This window comes from Prinia subflava, chromosome Z (genome assembly GCF_021018805.1).
Source record: "Prinia subflava isolate CZ2003 ecotype Zambia chromosome Z, Cam_Psub_1.2, whole genome shotgun sequence".
Lineage (NCBI taxonomy): Eukaryota > Metazoa > Chordata > Aves > Passeriformes > Cisticolidae > Prinia > Prinia subflava.
In genome coordinates, this window is record NC_086283.1 from 12,531,432 (window position 1) to 12,554,492 (window position 23,061).

Consider the following 23,061-nt stretch of genomic DNA (forward strand, 5'->3'; position numbering starts at 1 on the left):
ATTCTGCATTACAAATGATATCTTGATCAACACAGTCTGCTCCAAGACCTATTTGAAATAATACATGACCATCTCAAGGTTTAAAGTTTTTCTTGCATCTCTTGCTCCTCTAACAAAACAGAACACCATGTTATCTGCCATCAAATGCTTTTCTATTGACATGGAACACAAGACAGGTTTTGAAAAAAACCAGTAAAAGTGATCTCTTGTTTGAATATATGTAGCCTCACCTTGCGGATGCCTCTGCCAAGATCTTCTCCATAGTTTGTCCCCAAAATTTCAAAATGCACATTGGGATTCCCCCCATTTTCTGCAAATTCCAGTTCTCCAGTCAAGCCATTCACGCCACCCTATTGGAAAAAAAGGGAAAACAGACTGAGAACTCCTAAGTGAGTAATTGTAACAGGCTTTTGTTTCTCAAAGGCCTTCCTGCACTAACTATGCAGAATGTATAGGTAACTACCAGAACTAGGGTAGTTTTCCAAAGACCACGTTTCCCTAAAAATTCTGAAGCTTAAATTATTCCTGAATGAAGTTCTTTACAGAAGAATTAAACTCAGCAATGCTCAGCAGATACAATACAAGCAATAGTCTTACTGTTAGCACATTTGCACTCCAATTTTTGTTCACTGACCCATCAGCATATACATATTGACACTTTAACTCCAACAAATAAAAAAAAAAGGTAAGTTTTGCAGACAAGTTTAGTGGAAGCAAAGCTGAACACAAATACATAAAAGAAATTGCACAAAAATTAGTTATGTTTGTTGATCTTTTCTTTTTCCCCACAAATGTTTCTTCCCTATGAAACACTTCCACATTAGGGCAGGCTGAGGTTTAGACAGAGTTACATGCTTTTGGAGCTCAACATATGTGATTTGCACAAATGCAGAAGGGATTCATTCAAGGTCTGGCTGAAAGCAGTGATTTTTCTTTTTACTCCCATTTATCCTTTACTAAGAATACATTACATGGGCAACAGTGCAGCATCTCTTCAAGCTTGCTTTAAGGTTTTTATGATTTTGCTGGAAGGGGTTAAAACACTAGAAATGAAACACTAGAGTGAATAATCCCCACAAAGAATTAAAGTTGAAAGGGCTATACACACCACAGCCATACTGAAAATATATTCCAGAGTTAATTCAACATGACACACATTTCATCTTTGTAAAAGAACTGTGATGACCTGAACTATAAAATCAACAGAGCCATGTGAGATGCTGATAATGAAAACCTTTAGCCTTCAAAAATTTCTTCATTTTACAGATTGAATAAAAAATTGGTGTTTAGCCCTCTCCCCCAAAAAAAAGATAAAAAATATTTTAAGTATGTAAAAAAAAAAAAATCAGTCTCTGGTGTAAAACCCCATTAAATGCATCATTTTTCCCCAAAACCTAAGGCAAGAACTTTGCAGTTGTGATTGCTGTTTCACTTAGGAGCTTTTTTATTTGAACTGGAAAAACTTGCAATATAAACTACCTAGCTAAGCACAGGAGCCTTGCTGTATCATGATATTGAAAGCTCTATTCTTATATCTTCAGTTTGGACAAAATCCAGGAAGGAATACAAAATTTGCATTTCCATTGTAGATTGCAGTGAAATAACAGAATGTTATCCTACTTTTATAAAACATTATTGTGATTATAAAAAAAAGTAAGGAAATTGATCATTGAGATGATACCTTTAGAATTTGCTAGACTACTAGAACCTAGGACTATCAGGGAATAATACATAAATAATTATATATTAAAATAATAATACAAATATTATAATAATACAACTATTTTATGACTGCCATTTACAGTTAAAAACAATAAAATACTTTGTGTATATACATATTTAATGATTTTTAAAATATATTTTCCATAATATTTTCTTTCTATAGTATTTACCTTTTTATTCTGTACTAGAACAAAAATAAATTTAAAAAACAGAAAGGAAAAAAGCCAGTAGTCTGATTAAGGGTACATCTAAGCAAAATTTTGCAGGAAGATTCTGGCAACTGCAAACCAGACAATTTCTGGCAATTGCAAACCAGACCACACAAATGTTGTTGTTAGCAAGTCACTCTGATTACTTTTATCTTGACTACCATCCTGCAATAACCACACATTTGTGGCTTTTAGACTGGGGTTAGCACAGCTCTGGCTGGTTCAGAGAAAAGACAGAGTTAATTTGTGTTTATCCACAAAATCACTTGAATATATCCTTCGGTAAATAACCAAATTTCACAAATATAAACCTTTTCCTTGAACTTAAATTTGACTTTATCCTACTCATGGACTGGAAGCAAAAACCTGCTCCATATGCCTTTTCTCTCATAGGTTCTTATCCGGCTTTTTGAATACCTCAGGCACAGTTTCACAGGACATGTGATGGAGAAACACCTGCAAAGTGTTACAGACCTGCAAGAGTTGGGATGCCCAGCTGATTGCTCAAAGCCTCCATCTAGACACCTTACCAGATATTGATTTGGTTATATTATACTTAATACTTGCTATATTGCTTCCTAAAACTTTTCCTCACATTGGGTATTAAACCTGTGGGCCTGAGGTAGGTAGAGCCTGAAAATTAATTGAACTGTTATAGATGACCTAAGCAGCACCAGGATTTCAAGTGAGCTTTAAGCAGGACCTATAAAAAGGAAGGGAAAACTCTAGAACAAAATGATGAAAGAAAGGAAACATTAAAAAAAAAATTATGATCTCTTCACACAGATGCTTTGTACAGCAAAAAATAGAAATGAAGAACATAGGATTTTCAAACTAGAAAATTAAAGTGACTTTATTTTCTAGATTGATAGTAATGTTTGAGTTCCAAAGCTTTAGGAACATGTCTAAAATGTAAATGATTTTTTGAGGCTTGAGATAGCAATTTAAAATGTTTAAAAAAATTACAATTATTTTTTATAACTTTGTCCTTATTTGAGCAAATATGATTTAAAAATAATTCAAGGACTCATTTAGCCTCAATTATACTCAAAGTAATCAATCAATTAATTTCTTAAGAAAACACAGGATTCTTTTGAAATATATGTCCCCTTACATACAGCACAGGTTAACAGAGTTACCTAATATGTTTTGGAATATCACCTCTATCCAGAAACCTTGTATAAGTTTGCTAAACTTTATTTTTAAATGGCTACAATTGTTAGGGCAAGATACAAACTCTAAGTCTATCAGCTTTATTTGTCTGGAATCCAATCTTAACCACAACAAGGTTATTTCTCATTTATCTATTTTGGCAATCTACCACTGAAAATTTCTCATTAAGGAGTCTCTTACAGAGCTTCCTCTCCTGGACTACATGTGTATCTTATTACACTATTTTTGTACGTGTACATATGAAAATAGTGTAAAAAGAGCTATGATTAGAATGGGAATGCTGCCAGCTTGGGAAGGGGAGAGGCAGAAAGACAAACCAGCAAAGACCCACCCATAAAGCACCAACAATGGGAAATTTATGGGAAATTTCTTGGAGGTCTTGGTTTCTCCTCCCTGTCTGGGACTGGTCTTGTTGGACCCACAGGCCGTACAATCCTGTTATTGCTCTCTACTGCTCCTCATTGTCCCACACAGCCTTTTCACAAGGCTTACACAACTCTGGTAGTTGCTTAGGGCTGATAGAGTGGAGCAGGATATCACCTAGGAAGATGTTCAGGACGCTGCTCCAATTTTTGTGAGTAGCCTTTCGCAGTATGGGTCTGCCTTAAACATTTGATTCACAGGAGGTGCTTTATCCATCTCTAATGCATAGTGGAAGGAGATCACAGAGGAAATGACCATCTGTATGACAGCTACTGATGCAGTAACTTCCTGATGAGATTTTTTCCCAAGTGATTTTAGTTTTACTCATGATAAGGGGCAAGAGTAAAAGAGTTTTTTCATTCCATTTAGCTTACAGAAACCATTCTATTGGGGAAAAGTTAAGACATATTTGTTATCTGCCTTCTCAAATTCTTCTAAGGTTCAGCTGCAACCATGCAATTTCCTGACACATATAAAACTGAAGAGTGAAATGTCAGTTGCTAGGCCAAAAATGTTTTACTTATGATTCTGATCATTGCTCTGGGCTTTGCAGAGCTGTTATAAAGCTAGGTAAAATAATTAAAGCCTACTTGAGTCCCGTCTAGACTGGCAAGATAAACTACAGTTTATATATGCTGAGGCACTTCTGTACTGTAAGTCCCTGAAGGGAGCACTATTTACCTAGCAGTCAGGACCTCACTTGGGAATGTCAGCTTGCCAATCATCAGCTATAAAATACTGTACTTGCTCTCAACTTCTGTTCAAACTTCCTCTTCTTTTTTCTTCAGGTACCAGCTATTTTACAATTAAAGATAAAAGATGTAGCTAAAGGCAGGTAAAAAGGCTATAAACAGTAAATACACATTTCACATTTTATTCTTGCCTGTTAACTGCTGTTATGTTTTTATTCTTGTCTGCTAAAAGTCTGATCTTGACAACATTGTTGAGTTTTCAACTAGCACAGACTTTCCAATTTACTATCAAATTTGGTGTCTTCTTTGCATGTCACCACTGAATGCCACTGACATTTCTGAGACCAGAACTAGTTGACAGTTCCACCTACGGTTCAGCACGTGAAACAGCACGAGGTACAGCTCACTTTCCAGAAAGGGACAGGCTCTGTGCTGCTGCTACCACTAAAAATTTGCTGTTAGTGAGCTAAACAAATATGACTGAGAAGAGGCCTGAGACATGTGAGAGAAGGTGTTAGGCAGAGACTTGATGCCATCTTTCTGAGTTGATCCTCCCTGTAATCCTACTTACATTTATTGCCAGGCTACTCAGGAAGATTAATTTTTCCCAAAGTAGAATTATTTCCTAGTGATACTTATTCCTCCAACTGTGAAATAGCTTTACTGAGAAATAAACAAGTGAGCATGTGTTTAGGCCTAGTTCCTATTACAAAAGTGAATTTCAACTAATTGCTGGAGCTGGCAAAATTCATTAGAAGAATTGTATTTCCAGATGACTTTAACTATTTATTCAGTTCTAGAATGGGCAGAAACAGATACTAGATTTAAATAGTTGTGGTGGGCTTAAAATGTTTTCTTTAGGCTTTGTCCAATCAGCTGAATTCACAAAGAAAAAAACGCTTTTGTAGCTGTTTGTAGAAATAGCAATGCATGAGTCAAATGCTCAACAGTGAAAAGTAACAAATAACAATAAGGAATGATTTAGACAGCTTTTTTACCATTTTAAGAAATGTTGGAATCTCTAATTTCCTCTCATTGCCTGCTCTCCTTAACTATCTCATTAACTATAAAGAAACCAGTATATTTACCACCAAGGTAACAAATTTAACAATTGATGCTGTAGGTAAAACATCAGGATCTCCCTCTCTTACCTTCTTCAGGGAGTAGCTTTTTCTCTTTTCTCATTTCCCTCTCCAAAAATCAAAGAAATATTTCCCTCTGCAGCTAAAACACTGCCAGATGTTCCTGTTTCTGGGTCTTTTCAGGAAAATTCTCAATTCTTTTTCTCTTCAAAACTGTACTTGATATAATTTGACTCCAAGTGAAATCACACTGAGAGAAGGGACAACCTGAGACCAGGTGATGATTTCAGCTCTGCAATATGGCCATCATGAAGGGCGAATGAAAGTGTTGCAGAGGATGGAAGTTGTTTTTCCAGGATTATTTAAGAAATCTCAGAATGTATTTTCTCTCTGAATTACATCAATATCTTATGTATGGAATGTATATTCCATCACTGGAAACAGTGGTGATTTCAAAATGAAAATGCAGAACTTTTAATTCAGAAGCTATTTAAATAGCACGTGGTAACTTCCTTCTGTTTTCTTTCAAAATTAAGGGAAACTGATATGATTTTGATGATTTTAGAGGATTCTCCAGGATAAGGAGAGAAAAGATGTTTAAAGAATAAGGCAAGACAGAAAAGAGAAGCATTCTCAGGAAGAGAGATTAAGTGGAGAGATTAATGATTACTTCATTACTTTTGGATTTTATTGTTTTTCTGATACTTCATCAGGCATTCATCAATGCCAATTTTGTCATTTCAAAAGTACACAGCTGTGATCCCAAGGTTCTTCTACACAAATGCTTTATTGAAAAAAAAGGGAAAATAGGCCACAAAACTAAAGCAGAATTCCTGTTCTTGTGCAATTCCAGCTCTCAGCTGCAAACTTACGGCTTGCCTTCACCTACAAATTGAAATGCTCCTGACATCCACACACAGTAAAATTTCTGTATTTCATTTGGATTAAATTTTGACTTTCAATTTCAGCACATTACTTCTAGAAATTCATCTCTATCAGCCCAATGCAGTGTAAGGAGTATTTGGATTATTCAATTTACACCAGTAAAATAGTTTCTTATCAAAGCCATCTAATTGAAATAGCAGAGAAACCCAAAAGTGACAGGATGGAAGCATGGTTAGCTGCACAGATCAGGAGTTTCTCTGGCATTGCATTCATTTTTTAGCAAGCTAACAACAACTTTGGAATTTCCACTTGCTCCTGCCTTCTCGAATGCTTTCATAGTTCTCCTGGCCATTTAAATGGAAAAGTGTGCGACAGTATTTACAAAATCTACGGCGAAAAGAGAACCAGCCTTGCCTGAAACATAGGTCAAAATACATGGGACTGCCAAATGTGAATCTGAAATTACTCTGTTAGGTTAAGAGCAATACAGTTTGGAGTCCCTTAAAGACCTATCCTGCCCCTCAAATAAGAAATGTGTCCTGGATTATTCTTGCAGTCTCACAACTTCAAACTGTTAGAATGGAAAGTGGAAACAGACACCAAGGAAATCCTTGCACTATCATTTTGAAGGTAATGAAGATTAACCTGGGACTGGTTAAAATATAAGCAGTGCTCAAAAGAATCTTACATTTTGCCTGCATCATCATAATTTCTGGTAAAGCTAAATTCCTAATGTAGAATGGCAACTTCTTAAGGCAACATCATATTTTAAATAATTTTTGTGTTCTGTAGTGAAAACCATTAAAAAACCGCCATTTTAATTTTTTTTTAACATCCATTTCTTCTTCTGTGTTTACAATGCCAGCACTTTAATGTAAGTATACATTACCAGGAAGTGTATGATGACAAATGTGGAGGCAGTTTTATGAAAGACACCACAAACATAAGGAAAATGAGGTAAATAACTTACAGGGAAGGGCATATTGTTCATATTGACTAAAAACTGACCTGGAAGGCTGTGATATTTGACTGTAAGTATGTGGAGACTATACACACTATAAAAAAAGGAAATAACTAAGAGAAATTATCTTTAAAGACTGAAGAACAGGAAAAGCATCTTGGGCATGAGCATGTTTAAGGCAGGAGACAAAAATCACAGGGAAGGTGTGACACTGGATAAAGGTCTATCAAGACTGTTACAGGGACAGTCTTGCAGTGGCAGAATATAGCCTAGATAATTTAGGGGCTTCTTTACTCCCATTTCTATGATTTCACTTTATTAATGTCAAAGGCAACAATGGTGAATTCTGCAGAACATTATCCAAGTGTAATTCTGCAACTTTTTCTCCTTTCTTAAAAAAAAAAAAAAAAAAAAAAAAAAAAGAAAAAAAAGAAAAAGTAAATTTATTTTCTTTACTTTCTAACCTGTGAAACTTCTTCAACCTTGACACTTGTTCACCTTTGACACTTTTTCTTCCTTGAAGATTCAACTGGTTTGGTAATTTTGGTAATCAAACTTATTGGTTTTACTTCAATATGATTATTATAATATAGAAAAAAATCTCACCAACCAATAAACAGCCCAAACCAAACAAAAACTACTTACATTCAGGAACTGTGAATATATAAAAACTATACCAGTAAGAGTAATAACGCACCTCAGGAAGAAATATTGCCTGATGTGAGTATTTTAGAAATTAAAGATGAGGAAATACAGGGAAAAACTACCTTCTTGATGGTTTCCAACATTGATCGCCCTCCTTGCCAGGGTTTAGAGTTCTTCCTGATGCAGGTGAGGCTGGCCATGCTGTGCCATTTCCTGTCCTCCAGCTTCTTATGAAAGGCATTCGCCAGCAGGAGGACAGTGTCATATATATAGAGGTTTGAAATCTGTAAAGAGATCAAAAGGGAAGCATTAGCTTTACTATTTGCAGTCTCCTGCCAGCAGCCAGAATTTATCATTTGCTTTGCCTCACCCGTAATCCTCTGGTAATTAAACATTTTATTTGGTATTAAGAAGAACCTGTGAGAGGCAGAATGTCACACCTTTGGGCTTTGGCAAAATCTGCAGCTGGGGGCTGTAACGCTAGAAGTGATTTGCAGCAACAAACTACATACACACGAGAAGTACAGGCAGCCCAATCACTGGCACAGCTCCACTTGCCAGAGTTACAGCTCTACTTATGACCGTAAACAGACTTCCTTTTATTTTTAACCAGTTGCTTGTGAGACTCAATTTTTCAGTCATGAGATATTTGGACACCATCAAATTATCTTCAAGACTGTTTTGTTATTTTGAAAAGCAGAAACTCCAAAAATTTGGAATAGATCTCATTGTGGATTTTTGCTCCTGATTTCTGCAGTCAATTCTGATTGGCACTTTCTGGCATGAAATAAGACTCAATTAAATTTTTGTCAGTGTGCAACTGTTGTATGTTGATTCTGCGATTTATAGTGTTTACTGTCAGTGTGTTTGACATTGGCTGCTAATTCTTTGCAGGACAAAACCCTTACAGAGTAAAGCTGTACATGTTTCACTGTCAGCACAGCTGCATACAGTGTGAGGAAGTTCTAGTCTGGTATAAAAGACAGAACAGTGGAATTCAAGAAGAGAAATCACTTGCATGCCACTTCCACTTAGTTATATGTACATGCTTTTAAATGCACACAGTGCAAAGTAGATGCAAAAGGTACAATTAAATGTAAAAGAACAGAAGCTCAGAACTCATGAACACTTCTGAAACAAGTAATTTACAATGTAGTTTTACATCAGTCTTTTCTGTCCTCAAATGGCAGGAACATTTAAGTAACTGACAGTATCATAAAAAGAAACCTCAGCTGTCCTGAACAGAGGTTTTCATGAAGAAAAATTATGTTCAGAAATGAAAGAACTTTGGGGAATATTATTTTTAGATAACCTATTGGTCATCTGAAGTTATTGATGGAAACACAGTTTCCTCAGCTGCATGATAAAGGGCTCTGTAGAGCATTCCTAGCACCTGACAACAAATTGGCCAGTGGCAATTTGAGGCAAGGTTGCAGGATCTTTTCTCCATCAGTCACAGACAAGCCAAAGACATTTCCTCAGATTTGTGGAATATGTTGGCCGCTCTCCATAAGGGTTTTTTACACAGATATGGGTAGTGTGCTTAAAGTTTTAAAAGAAGAAAGAAGCTTAAAAAAGCAAAGTATGGGAATATTTAGTGCCCCTATTCTGATTTTTAAATATATCCAGAGACTAGAAAGCCCTGCAGCTATAGTGAGGGGGTGTAGGGCAAGGAAACACAATAATGCTGACGAACTGAGATATGACTGGCAAATTTACATCACCTTAAAAAAGGGGGCAAAAAAGCTTAAAAAACCCAAACAGCTCTCTGCCTGCCTAATCAGTCCTTTCCATAAAACATCTTTTTTATGTTTTTATTTCCTTTTGTAAATCCTGTCTTTATGCTGGCTTTGCTTCTGTCATCCACAAACTGCTCTGTTAGTAGCACAGAACCTCTGATCCTTAGTGCCCTGTTTCTTTAAATGATCCTTTCCTGTGTCTTTCATCTAAAGAAGGTGCTTCTTTATTTTTTTTACTTGAGCTCCTCCAGTGGTTGTGAACATTTCTATTTTGGTATTCACCCAAGAACAAAATCTACTTTCTTCAGATGCACAGGCCAGGCATCACTGTGCATGACAGGATTAAAAGCATGGATTGAGGATCTGGGCTTGGGTTAATCGAGCATTTTTAGAACAACTGGGATAATTAGACTGCATGTTGTAAACCTACAAAGAATTCAAAGCATTTCAGCTAAAACTGTGTTTCCCCAATGAAGTCAGCACTAGAGGGACATTTTGTTGGAGCAGGGAGGGGAAGAATTATGACTGTGCTGTAAGGCAAGCTTTTTTTTATACAAGTCTTTGCCAAAGGGAAAAAAAAAAAAAAAGAAAACAACCCATACCACCTCTGGAGAGCAGAGAGAATAAGGTCACTAATGAGACTAAATTGGTACATGAAGGGCTGTGGATGCCAAGTCATCATTTCCCAACAAAAAGACATTGCTTTCAAGGTAACTTCTGTAACCTACTACCATGGGAATAGAAGACAATTGTCACAGTTCACGAGGAAGGATGCACTCAGTAATCTAAGTATAATATAGCTGGGCCTTCATCAAGTATTAACAGGGCTCAGGAGGACAGAGTTCAGCAGTTATTAAGCACTGTTAGTCCTTCACTAATAGTTGAGCATAACATTTAGTGCAATCAATCACTGATAATGCAACGATAAAGATCCTACAATTAATTCCTGTTTCTCAAAATCACCCTTCCCTGTCACCACCAGAAGTATGCTTCGTTAATATCTGTCCTGGTGAACAGAAGGGAGCTGTAATCTAAAGTCACTTTACACCTTTGTTAATTTCCCACGTAAATTTACTGGGGCATTTAATGCATTGCCTGGTGTCCATTACTAATCCCCTTTTTATTCTAAATCTGTTAGGCTAAGGGCTGGACACTTGTATTACCATGAAGTATTTAACTGCATAACCTCCTGTCAATGCAATTTAAAATTCAGATGTGATTTTTTTATCCAGAGTGTGGAAGAAACGTATTTAGCATCAGATTAAGGATGAATGATTAATCTGGATTATCAGTGTTTATTTTATGTGTACCTATAATATTGCACACAGTTTTTAGACAAAAGGGTTACAGTACTAAATTCTTCTATGAATCCAGTTTTTAACATTCTGCTTTCAAAATGATACAAATTTATAGAATTTGTTTCCATTAAGCCAGTTTCAAAGACACAGTGAGACATCTTCACAAGAATATTTTTCAGTGTTTTAATAAAGATAATGAAAAAAATTAATTATTAACACAGACTTTAGGGGGAGTAATTCAGAAAAAAATAAATCAAGAAATTCACCCTTAAAATTTCCAGAGAATGTTTCTGATTAGTCACACTTCGATGTAATGAAAAATAAAAGCATTAGTAATTTCAATTTATAAACTGTTCAAAATCCCCACTGGATTAGAAACTAATTTATAATATTGCTGGGTAGAACAAAGAGGCAGCAAACAAACCCCACAGCTATTCAAAGAGCTGTGCATTATACGAAGGCACAGGGGAAATTGTGTCAGAGTTTTCCTTCCTTTCAGTTTATAATGTTGTCTCAACCCTGCTAATATAATGAAGTACAGCCATCTCAGGGAAAGTTTGATAAAAGCAACTCAGTTTCACAGAACAATTAAACCAGTCCAGCTTCCATCATTCCTTTGAACCAAAACACTATGAAAGCTTCCAGCAGGAACACTGTAGGCTAGCAGGAACTCTCCAGGCTATCATTAGTTCATGACACACATGTTAAGGTATAAGATCCAATCTAACAAATTAAATGGAATTTGCCAATTTGTCGAGAATAAACTTTGAATTCTAGAACTTATCTTTCCTGGATTCAGCCAACTGCTGAAGCCAAAATGAAAGTGAAGTTGAAGAGAAGACAAATCAAAACATAAAGCATCCCCTTGACACATGACTCTTGTTTTCTGCCTTGCTGTAGACAGTAACTTTGTTCATGAGAACTGCTCTTTGCACTCTCTGACTCCTGCAGGTGATCACACTCTCAGCTTGAACACACTGTCCCTAGACTACCAAAGTTTCCTCAAGCACCATGCTGTGATGACAGAATGGCACAGCCAAAGGGATTTTTGCGCTTCTTAAACAGTCTGTAGATATATCCCATGCATCAATGGGTGTCACACAGCCCTGCTTGCTTTGAGAACTCTAACAGGATCACTGTGCACTCTGCTACAGCCAGTTTTTCTTGTCATCAGTAATTGTCATCAATAAGGCTGGCTGCTTTGTGAACTAAAATTAGTGACACAAAGGCTCTTACAACTAATCTGAAACAGGACAAAACCATCCACACTTTGTCCCTTACATATTTTCATTTTAAACAGACACTCTTCAAGGCCTCCCTATTTTTCTCCCATTGTTTTCTCTCACTCTTCTCTTTCAGAATCATGAAGCAGCTTTTAGCTGCTGGGTCAGGTAAGCTCCTCCCTCCAGTGCTAAAAATAATAATATGCAGCCATCTTTCTACAACTGCAGAAATGTTCACTAAAAAAAATCAACAAAAAACCAAAACAAAAGTAAAAAATGTTAAGCCTATTTCATACTCCTGATTTGCCTAAGCTTTGTCATGATGAAACCTAATGAGCAAGACAGAGGACTTGTTCTTGGAAAAACTATGTGAAGTCAGGAGGACAGGGATCCTCTTGCTGAAGTCATGTCATAGGAACCTGCTATAGTTTAATTGTAATTTGTGATTAACAACCCTGAAAATAAAGTCTCCTTGGAACTTGGATGTAAGTTTACATGTATATACCAAGGCACTTGAAAGAGATGATGTGGTGCTCCCAGGAAGACTTTATTATTGACAACATATTTGAGGCTGAGAGAAGCACAGCAACTTGGAAGACATTGACTACAGGGAGGAAATTCTTTTGGGAGAGATGACAAAAATTAAAATTTAGCAGGACTACCTGGAGACAGGTTGCATTTTTGGATGTTTATTGCTGCGGAACAGGCAAGTTGTTTTTCTCCATCAGACACATTCACACCCTCCCCAACTCCAACAACTTCCTTGTCATGCCATGAGCCATTAAACTATATGTCGAATAAGACATGAAAAATAACTTCAAGTTACAGTAACCCCCTGGGGAAAAAACTTAGAAGTTATCTAGAAAGACAGTTCCCAGGTGGGGATAGGCTGGTATATGAACTACCTCCATGCTTTGGGAGAAAGGGTCCTTTGGATCACACAGCGATGAAGATATTCTGTGGTTGCCACGGAGACAGCGCTGGCTTATGTTTTGGGGGACTGGAAATGTCTGTCGAATAATTGTTAACCTTCCAATTGACCTTCTCACCAGCTCCTGCACGTCCACATCATTTATTTCCTGAAAGATAAGGCAAGGGAGGGGATGCGCGTGAGAGTCAAAATACAGAAACGTAACCACCAAATTAAAACAAGAAATAAACTGAGTGGACCAAGAGGCCTCTGATTGACACATAGCTATTGTCAAACTACACCGCCGCCTCAAAACCAACATGTGCAAGCTCATTAAAATAACCAGTGGTGTTACAGTCCCACCCTTAATTGCAGAAGTTCGTATTGTACTGTGCTCAAACCTCACCAAATATTTGTATTTTCATAGCTGCTTCATGTGGGGTTTTCTCTGCCTCTCCTTTTACTTCTTCTGATCTTTTATTTAAAAGTATTTCACAGCATCCTTGACAGATAATGTGTAAATCAGTAGGAAGCCAAAGCATGATTTATTTCTGAGTGTAGCATTGCTTAGGAGCTGTGAAGGTACAGACAATGTTTCCAGGCCTTAAGTGTTCATTTCATAGAAACAGAATATCAAGAACTATAAACAATGTGTAAGTTAGCAATCATTTACCAAAAGGGCAAAGAAAATGTGTAAGAGTATTCCAGGAGTAAATGTGCTTGTTTATAGCAAGACCTAATTTAAAACCAAATTTTTATTCCGTAGGGTACCTATTAAGGCTTAGAGCTGAACACTCAGCTCTACAGACAAATACTTTAGAGAAAAAATAAGTAAGTAAAGCCACCAATATTAAGCTTGAAATATTAACCTTAAGACAGGCTAGGGAAATGGGAAAAACAGTTTTTTATGCAGTATAAATTCTTGCAGGTTGGGAACATGGTGTTTTACACTGTTGAATGGTGAGTCCCTCAGGGAAGTTGAGTAAGAGGAACATGGGCTCCCCAAGCAACAGCAACCGACTCCAAGCTTCATGTAAGAACCTGAACTTTGATTAAACATATATTTTTGTTTTCCTAGCGATCCAAATAGCTGGTAGCTTTCAAGATAATTCTGTGTCTGTATTGTCCTGTAAAACAGTAGAAATAATCTAAAATTTATACAGTCTTTTTAACCAGGATCTTATCATGTTGAACTGATCTGTCTTAATTACAGAGGCTGATGCCCCAAACTTTCCAGACATTTAAAATTGCAGATATGCCCCCAGGAAGGGAGGAGGATCAAGAGGTTCCTATTGGCAGCCTGCATTTCATGTTCCCTTGCACACAGCCACAGTTTATTCAATGTTTTTGATTCTCATTTGTGTATTTATAGCTTCATCATTTCTCAAGGGATACGGCACATCTGCATTGTTAATACCTGTAATGAAATGGCATCATCATCTTCTGCCTTAGCTTACTGATCTATAACCAGATTGAAGAATGTAGGAGACTCCAGGATAGACTTGGTCACAAATTATGGAATCTTTCTTGTGGAAATGAAGCCAAGCTTTTTGAAAAAGCAGCTCTTTAAATGTTACAACAACTACCTCAGTTATTTTAGCTTTTTTTGCTGTTCCAGTATATTATCCTTTCATTTTTCGAAGAAACTACTTTGGACATACTGGTATTTATTTATTATCCTTAAATTTTGAAAGAAATAGATGTGAGATGTAAATTATGACTTCTATTCTCCTGACTACAGTAAAAGTATTTTATTTGCCTTCACAGATTATCACAGTTTCTGAATTCATCTGTTAGTAATGTTCTTTATGAAATATGGATTTTTTTTCTGCAAAGAGAAATAACACATAACATCAGCTGTGTTAAGTGTCATATCCTGCATTTCTAGTCGATTAATTCTTAATGTACCACAGATAATGTCTTATGTCAGCTTAAGATGATGTCTTTTCATTTAGTCTGTATCATTTCTCTAGCTGTGAGGTAAAACCCCCCCATATATAATGCTGTTTTAGCAAAATATATATCTTTTTTTAAAATACTTTCAATATAATAATAAAGGAGAGCTCAAGAAACTTCTTCTCTTGATTTTAAATTACATGCTTTCTCAGAGGATTTTAAAAAGTTTGCCTAGTTTCATTACACAGCATGCCCACACTGTAACAGCAAGATTATTAGACTCTAATAACGTAAAAACAGATACCTGCATGGCCACATAATATTGCCAAATACTACTTTAAAAGAGATTTTGACTTTCAAATCCTCAAGCATTTATCTCTCCTGCCATAAAAGAGTATTTACGTTTTCTGCATTCAGCATTTTTGGTGCATTTTAAATATAATGTGCATTTTAAATATAATATAATTTTAACTTCTACATTACTACCTCATGTCTTTATACATCACCTGGGAAATAATGACAGAATTCAAACACCAAAGTCATTTTTGTATGGTGGCCAAGGAGGTATATACATCTATAGATTAGTGACAACTATTATTTTAAATGCTGATTATATACCATAAGTCCAGATGTTAGACTGACAACAAAGCAATGCCATGTAACCCCAAATTCAACACTAGTCATTTGCTATGTGTTTCTTTGTCATATTTTAAATACATGGCATTGACTGAGTGACAAGCCTTTTATATAGTGACTCTCCAATATCATCTCTCATTCTTGAATTTTGGATCTGACTTAAGAAAACTATATAAAGCAACTATTGTATGAGAGGAAACAATTTCCATTTGCACTTCAAAGGAGGATACAGTGTAATGATATAAGGGTGGCAGATGATCTGTTATACAAGCACTGAATGTCAAAAAAAAAATTAGAAAGTTGGCCAAGTTGAACTGAGTTGGCACCTAAATAAATTTAGGCTAGGTTATGTGAGGTTGGTGGGTTTTTTTGTTTGTTTGGGGTGTGGTTTTTTTGGCTTTTTTGCTTGTTTGTTTGTTTTTGGTTGATTTTTTTTCCCTTTTTTTACATCAGAAATTCAATATATATTTCCAAGTCTTTCTTTTGCTAGGCTGAACTTGGAATTAAGGGGAGACTGTCCTATCACAAATGGAACAAGGAGAAAATTAGATGTACATTTCATCTAAGCAGGAAAATAAATAAGGAAAAAATTGTGGTTTTAAATTAAGAACCCTTTACAGATGAATTGGGAAACAATAACTGAAGAGCATCATTTTGACACATAAGCCAAGACTCCAGTGGGAATCAAGACTACATACTGGAAATCTAATATTTGTCCCATTATTTTAAGATAAGCAGCCCAATTAGAGACTTACTATTCACCACAGAGCAATTGGACCAGCAGTGAGAGACATGGAGGAAAGAATTTATTTACATGTTCCTGTATTAAGCACCAAACAAAGGCAACAATACCTTTTCTTATGGAAACATCTTAACTTTGTGCCAAGAAGATGGTTCCAGTATTTCTAATATAGTATTTATAATCCCGGCATGCACTATTTCCAGTGCATGTCGGGATTTCATCATAGAAAATCCTGACACTCAGAGAGGAAAGTGTTTTTTCCTTCTCCAAAAGTCAGCAGAGGAAGAAAGGGTGGCTTAAGACCTCTGGACTGCCACAGCCTATGCCAGAGCACATTTGTGCTGTGCCCTTCTTGAATTTCTCAGAACTTCCCAAAGAGAAGTTGAGGGAAAGGCATGGCTGGATGAAGCTCCAAGATAAGGAAAAGGAGATTTTGAACTGCATCATTATTTGCTCCTCTGTATCTCCTTTAGGTTTTTTAGGCTTTCCAGGAAAGGATGAATAAAACCTGACAGGACAAGGAGAAATTAATTTTTAGCTTTCACAGAGCAAAAAAACCCCAAACAAGATCTTGGAGAAAGCAAGGTTCACTCTATCTGTGCATTAGCTCTCACTAATGCCAGGAGCTAGCAACTTTTTGCCCACCTGTTCCAAAGGGTGTCATTTCACACAGACTCACCAACCCAGTGGAAAATGTAAGGGTTCAAGTGAAGCTCTAATGCTATTATCTATCATTATCCATAGGAAAATTACATTAATTGAATTAAGTGAGCTCCTGGAACTGAGCTGTGATTATAGGACCTGATCTAACTGCTTGAGCTTGAAACGTGGTTATGCTCTACACTCTTATTCATGGTGGAACGCATTGGGCTTGAAATATGATGAACAAGATGAGTACATGGGCCAAGGACAAGCCCTCTCCCACCAAAAATGTCTTCATCAGAAAGAATACAACCTTTGAATACAACCTTGTGGGTCCCCAATCCTCTCTTGTGTTGTGCTGGGCAAACCTGTTAGACCTTTTCCCATGAACTGGTCTTTTTGGTCTTTAGGTTTTTTTGTTCTTTCATCAAGAAGGAGTTTTTCCAGACTTTGGTGCCTCTGGTAATTAGAAACATTTTACCAACTTTTGACCTCAGTTTACTCATGCACAAATTGAACTCATTTGTTCTTGTGTCAACCCTGTCCTTTGGGACTCTTGACAATGATGCATTTATTTACACTCTGTAAGTGTTTATAAACAGAGAGCACATCCTCTCTCAGTCTTTGCTTTCATAGGCCAACCAAGCCAACATTTCCAGCCTCTTTTTACACAAATCAGAATTTTTGTGCACTCATTCCATTCTAATTCTAATAGATCTGGTCATAAATGACCACATTAGAGCAGATGATATCCAAACAACCCTTTGTGAAGTGCCATTAATATTTTCACCTGCTGTATTGCAGCTCTAGGCAGTGGAAAGTGTTTGGGGCTGTCCTTGAGTAAACAATAGCAATAAAGAACCAGTGGCAGCCTTGGGTATAGAAAGATAATATTAAGATAGCCCTGAATGTTTTAGCAAAGGAAAATGCTTGAGAGAGACAAGATTTAAGAGGGGAAAAAAAAAAAGATATTTCTTGCATTTAAAAAGAGCAAGGGAAAGTGATGAAAATTATTCAAATGCCCCTTCTTTGCTTCTACTAAATAAAATCTCAGTTTACTGTACAGTTGTGAATTAAGAGTCATGGAAGAAATATAATTTTTTATCCTGGAACCTTGAAGCTATATTTACTATTGTGCAGAGGAAATGAAGCAAGCAAAGACAGATAGACAGAGGGAGAGAGAGTGTGAGCAATCAATTCTCACATTTTGTTAAGGCATATTTGATCATGACTACATTCAAATCTATGACTCCTGCAAATTTTAAATAAGGAATTGTAACATCTGCTTTAAGGCCCTGAAGAAACAGGAACATGTATTTGGAGAGCATTTCCTCAGCTGACTATACTGATCAGAAGAGATTTGCATTATTTGCTATGTCTAATACAATGCATTATGTTTTAGCAAATTATGAATTCTTTCATTTTATGGGAACAAACCCCCTCCTCCCACACTTACATTATGATATGCAGTCCTCAAGAAAATTTGCTGTACTGCATAAAGTAGCAAGTAATGGGACAATAAAAATTAAGGAATTGTTTGCAGGCATTATAGCATTTAGAGTGAGCAATTAAAACAGCAGATGTTACCTCACAAAACCTAAGCAGATTTCTGATCACAAAACTGAAGGTAGTATTTGCTTCTGTATTACTATAGTCAGTAAGAAGGTTGTATTCCCTCGGCACAGTGATGGAAAAGGAAAGACAATTCCAACTTATTTTTCTATCTCAAGGCAAGGAAATATTTGAATCAGATGCAGAATTTGCAAAACAATGCATTTTCACTGTCATCAATCATCTTAGAATTTCAAATTAGGAGGCCAGAGACACAGTGTTACAGTCACATATATGACAGTGTCATTTAGCCAATATAGGCACTCAAGCAAAGATGTCTAAGCTGTCACAAAAGATTCACAGAAGCACCAAAATGGGCAGAGCTCTGAGAGCATCTCCCAATCATATGGAGGTACTGTGGCCATTAGAAGGTAATGGATGACCACCTCAAAAAGATTGGGACATAAAGATAACTGTTTTATGAACCATACAGAAGGGGGCCCACAAATCCCTGCATTTCCAAGTCCTGCATTGCCAAATAGAGGCATTCCAATCTCGTTACTGAACTGGCAAAACGTTGCAATAAGCAATTATCCAACACTGAACATTCAGGAAACAGGCTGATTTCTGCTGTAATTTCAACATAGTGACAAGGAAAAACTGGGCAAAGCAGAACCCTTGCTGTAGTATTATTGACTGATCTTATTTATTGCTAATATGATTTCTTTCTGCATCCACATAATATTGAAATTATTTACTTTTTTAAAGAAACAGCTAGAAAGCCATCTAAGTGGGAATATGGGTTTAGGTCCAGATGCAGATTAGGCTGAGATAGCATTAAACATATTCACCTTCTCTGAAAGAGAAAAGAGTAATTACTGAATGAGATGCAGAGACTTTAATGATGATGGTTTAGAGCAGTTTGTTGGAATGAACTTAATCACAGCTTTTGCCCTTTTCATATACGAGACTATCAAACTAAGAAGGGATGACGCACATCTCTCTGTGCAGATCATTCAGCTTTTCCTGCTCCTGGGACTGCAGCCCAGAGAAAGAGTTTTGGAGCAGAGAAGGCAGCAGAGTGGTAACCACTTTGATTGCTCTGCCATTTCATCTGCTGCAATGTGCAAATAACAATGCTTAAAAAGCAGATTTTTTTTTCCCACGGAGACACTAATTTCTGAATAAAAAGCAAAGAGAAATCATGTACTCTAGGAATGGATTCTCGGTCTTGTTTTGTGTTTTTGAGTTTGAATGAGCTGAAACAGCTAAAAGCAAGCACCCTCTTTACATCTTTTGGAAAGTATGTAACATTTGAAACAAAAAACCAATGGCAGTGTCTTTAACTTGAACAGCAAGCCAAAATCTGAGCTTTGTCTAAGAAATTGCTGTCTGATCTACTGATTACAGAGGATGGCTTTAGACGCAGTTAATGCCCTTCTTGAAATACTCAGTGTTCACTCTGAAGTGAATTCTAGTTTAAGCAGACATGAAAAAGAAAACATATAGGTTTTTCACATGACTACCTGTAGATTGAAGCTGGGTTCTCTCCTAGCAAAGCCCCGTTCAGTGCTCGAAAACATCCAGTATTGGTCAGGAGCATGGCACGGCCCAAATGAATGGTTGTGCTGGACCCGGTTTGTTTACACAGCATTTCTGGAGATATATTTTTCTCCGAAGAAAACTGGCTTAAAAATCCACTGGTTTAGCACACCATACTAATGAAAATCCAGTAAGTAAGTGTGAAAACAGAAGTTTACAGTAAATCCAGATAGTACGACATGGAATTTAGATGCAGTCTTTTATCCTGAGAATATACACAAGTTGCATGATTAACATGTTAGGAGATAGTCATCTGCTGAGAGAATCCAGCTATTTTGGACCTAAATTATTTTTCAAAAACCTAAATGCTGTCAAACCTGAACTGCAGTGTTCGGTACTTCGTATACAAAACTACTTCCCATTTTGATGTGGTATATTTTTGCTGACAAGCTTTCATGGAAAAACTTACTTCACAGTGTAAAAGCAGAATCTCAATTTAATTTTCTTTTTTTCCTCTTTGAACATTTACATAGCACCTAATCTAGAAGTCTGCAAAAGAGCCTCCCACTACATCAACAGGTTTGAATATCAACCATGATGGAAGATTTGGAGAATTCATAAAGGAAAGGGAAATACGGGATTTTTTTTTTTAGTATTATTTTGAGTATTAAAGGAAAATCATTAAAATATAAACAAAATGCAAGAACTCCACTACAAAAGGTTACATATTATAAAAAGACCTTAAAAATCCTGTGAAAACAGTCAGACCAATTGTGAACTCTCAAGATATTTAGAAATAAAGAGGTTTTTTCACTTTATTTTCCATTTGTTCATAGAGGGACTTCTACTTAAAAAAGGAAAGAAAAACCAGAAAAGTCCAAGAACCTGTCATTCTACTTTTATTAAGCAACATTGATTCCCTCAGTGTGCTTGAACTTTGTCATAGCTACTGCTTCCTGTTGGCAAAGTGAGAATCAGCACGAATATTGTCAGTAAGTCTGAAAACAGGATTCATGGTTCACAACAATGTTTACTTCACAGTTACCTCATTTATAATGATCCAGTGACAGTCAAAAGCAACCAAATTAGTCTCCACGACCTGAAATAGAGAACAAACCAGCTATCAGTCAGCTTGCTTGTGAAAGCCAGAAAAAAAATGAAATAAATGCTCTCTGCAAATGACAAAAACCAAAGCACATGCTCTCTAGAACTTTTGCCATTGAACTGAGGATAGAGAACCTTTAACACCATACTGAGAAGCATTTGTATTATTGTTTGACTTGCCAATTAAACTTGGAAAATACATTTCATTGCCAGCATCAGAGGAAAGAATGTGTTTCAGCTGACTGAGGAGAAAAATGAAAACATTTTTGCCTTAGCACTGTGTGTTGAGAGGAAGCAACAGAGAGGAAGACAGAAAATTAATATCAAGTAACTTTGCCAGATTTCTGTATTTCCTGCTTCTAAGGCCTTTCCAGAGTATACCTACCCTGAAAGCCTCTAAATTACCAGAAAACAAAACAAACCCAAACCCCCAAAAAACCCCACATCACAAATGCCAGAGTTCATAGAATTGCAAAGAACAGGAAGAGAGGATTCTCCTGAGAAAGAGGGCTGTCACAGGGATGATGAATTGTAGCCTGTCTCACATTCCATGCACAGAAGGCCTCTCATCCTCCTCTCATACATCTTCTCCTTTCCTTTGCTGAATTTTTTTTCATTACCTGCCTTCATGCTGGACTGAACATGTGCTTCCTTTCAGTCAGTCCCTTCCCTCCTTGAATCCACTACACTTTTGTAGCAAGTCACTTTTGAATCAACTGCACAGTGCAAATGAACAGGATAAAAATACACTTGTTCTGCTTTCATTAGGTAGGAAAGAAATCATTGACAAAAGAGAGGCCAGAAAAAAACTCTGGAAAAAGCTGGACACCTTTAATTTTTTTTCTACATGAAATTCATATAGGATTAACATGCAAATAGTTTTGAGCACAAATTAATTCCATTTTATTTGTATAGTTATCATGCTCATCTCGATTCACAACTCAAATCTGCTGGATGCTTAGAACTGGACTGAATACCCCCTCTAAAACACAAAGAAAAAAACCAAAGAAAAACAGAAACAAATCTTGAAACTGAAAGTGTTTAAATTTTTAATTAGATGCCTAGTGCTGGGCTCTTATTACTTGGACCATTGGTTTTTAATGACAACCAACAGAAATAGCACTTGTCGAGGATGGCAGCAATTTATACCATGCCATGTCCAAAGGAGAACAATCTAACTGGCCACAAATCTTAAGAGCATCAAAAAACCTCACACTGATAACCCTTGTTATTAATTCAAAGGCTGTTAGAATTGGGATCACTGCTTGTTTAGCAGAACAATAAGGCAAAATTGGGAATTCCGATCTGGAGTGATTTGCATGAGAGGAAAGCAAGAGCAGAAGTGTATGACTGATTCCTTATTTCAAACTCTCACCAAGAAGAAATGAGGGAGCTTGAAAGCCACAGCTGCTGCTAAGGTTCTGGAAAACTTCAATAGCATTAGCAGGAATCAGGGTCCTTAATTTATGTGGAGCTCCACACTTAAAACAACATGGTATTTTTTGTGTTGTTTTGACATTTTCTAGCATTCCCCCATATAGGCATTCCCACAGCACCTATAAAAGCACAGGATAGAAATGGTAGGAGGCAACACAACAAACTGAGCCAGGACACTTGAAATGGAACATGGCTGTTCTGATCAGATTGCTCAACAAACCAGTTGGAATACCAACACATCCAGGAACCAAAAAAGGTCAAAAGAGGACAGAGCAGGAACAAAGTTCTCAATGGAGCATTTGCTCGTTATGTAAACTTCCAAAGCATAGGAAGTTTATCCCATTTACAATATAAGCTGTCATTTAAATTTTCTATAAAACAGAACAAATCTAATCGTTACTAAAGCAGGAACAATTCTGCTAGTCAATCAACATACAGTTCTGCTGAAAGCAAGCAGAATTAAATACAAAAAAAAAAAAAAAAAAAAAAAAAAAAAAAAAAAAAAAAAAAGGCAGCGCAGTTGGCATGTTTTCGGATTTCTTGTCAGGT

At 36.5% G+C, this 23,061-nt stretch overlaps 1 protein-coding gene across 2 annotated transcripts in view; it reads right to left on the reverse strand.

The window, feature by feature from the left end:
- GRID2 (glutamate ionotropic receptor delta type subunit 2) overlaps positions 1-23,061 on the reverse strand; it is a 682,022-nt gene that overhangs the window by 197,382 nt on the left and 461,579 nt on the right. For both annotated transcript variants that reach the window (XM_063423230.1, XM_063423229.1), the window contains 4 exons: positions 21,017-21,070; positions 12,958-13,131; positions 7,915-8,076; positions 231-350 (listed from right to left, as the gene is read on the reverse strand). In XM_063423230.1, coding sequence (XP_063279300.1) covers positions 231-350; positions 7,915-8,076; positions 12,958-13,131; positions 21,017-21,070 — 510 coding nt within the window. The remainder of the gene's footprint in view (positions 1-230; positions 351-7,914; positions 8,077-12,957; positions 13,132-21,016; positions 21,071-23,061) is intronic.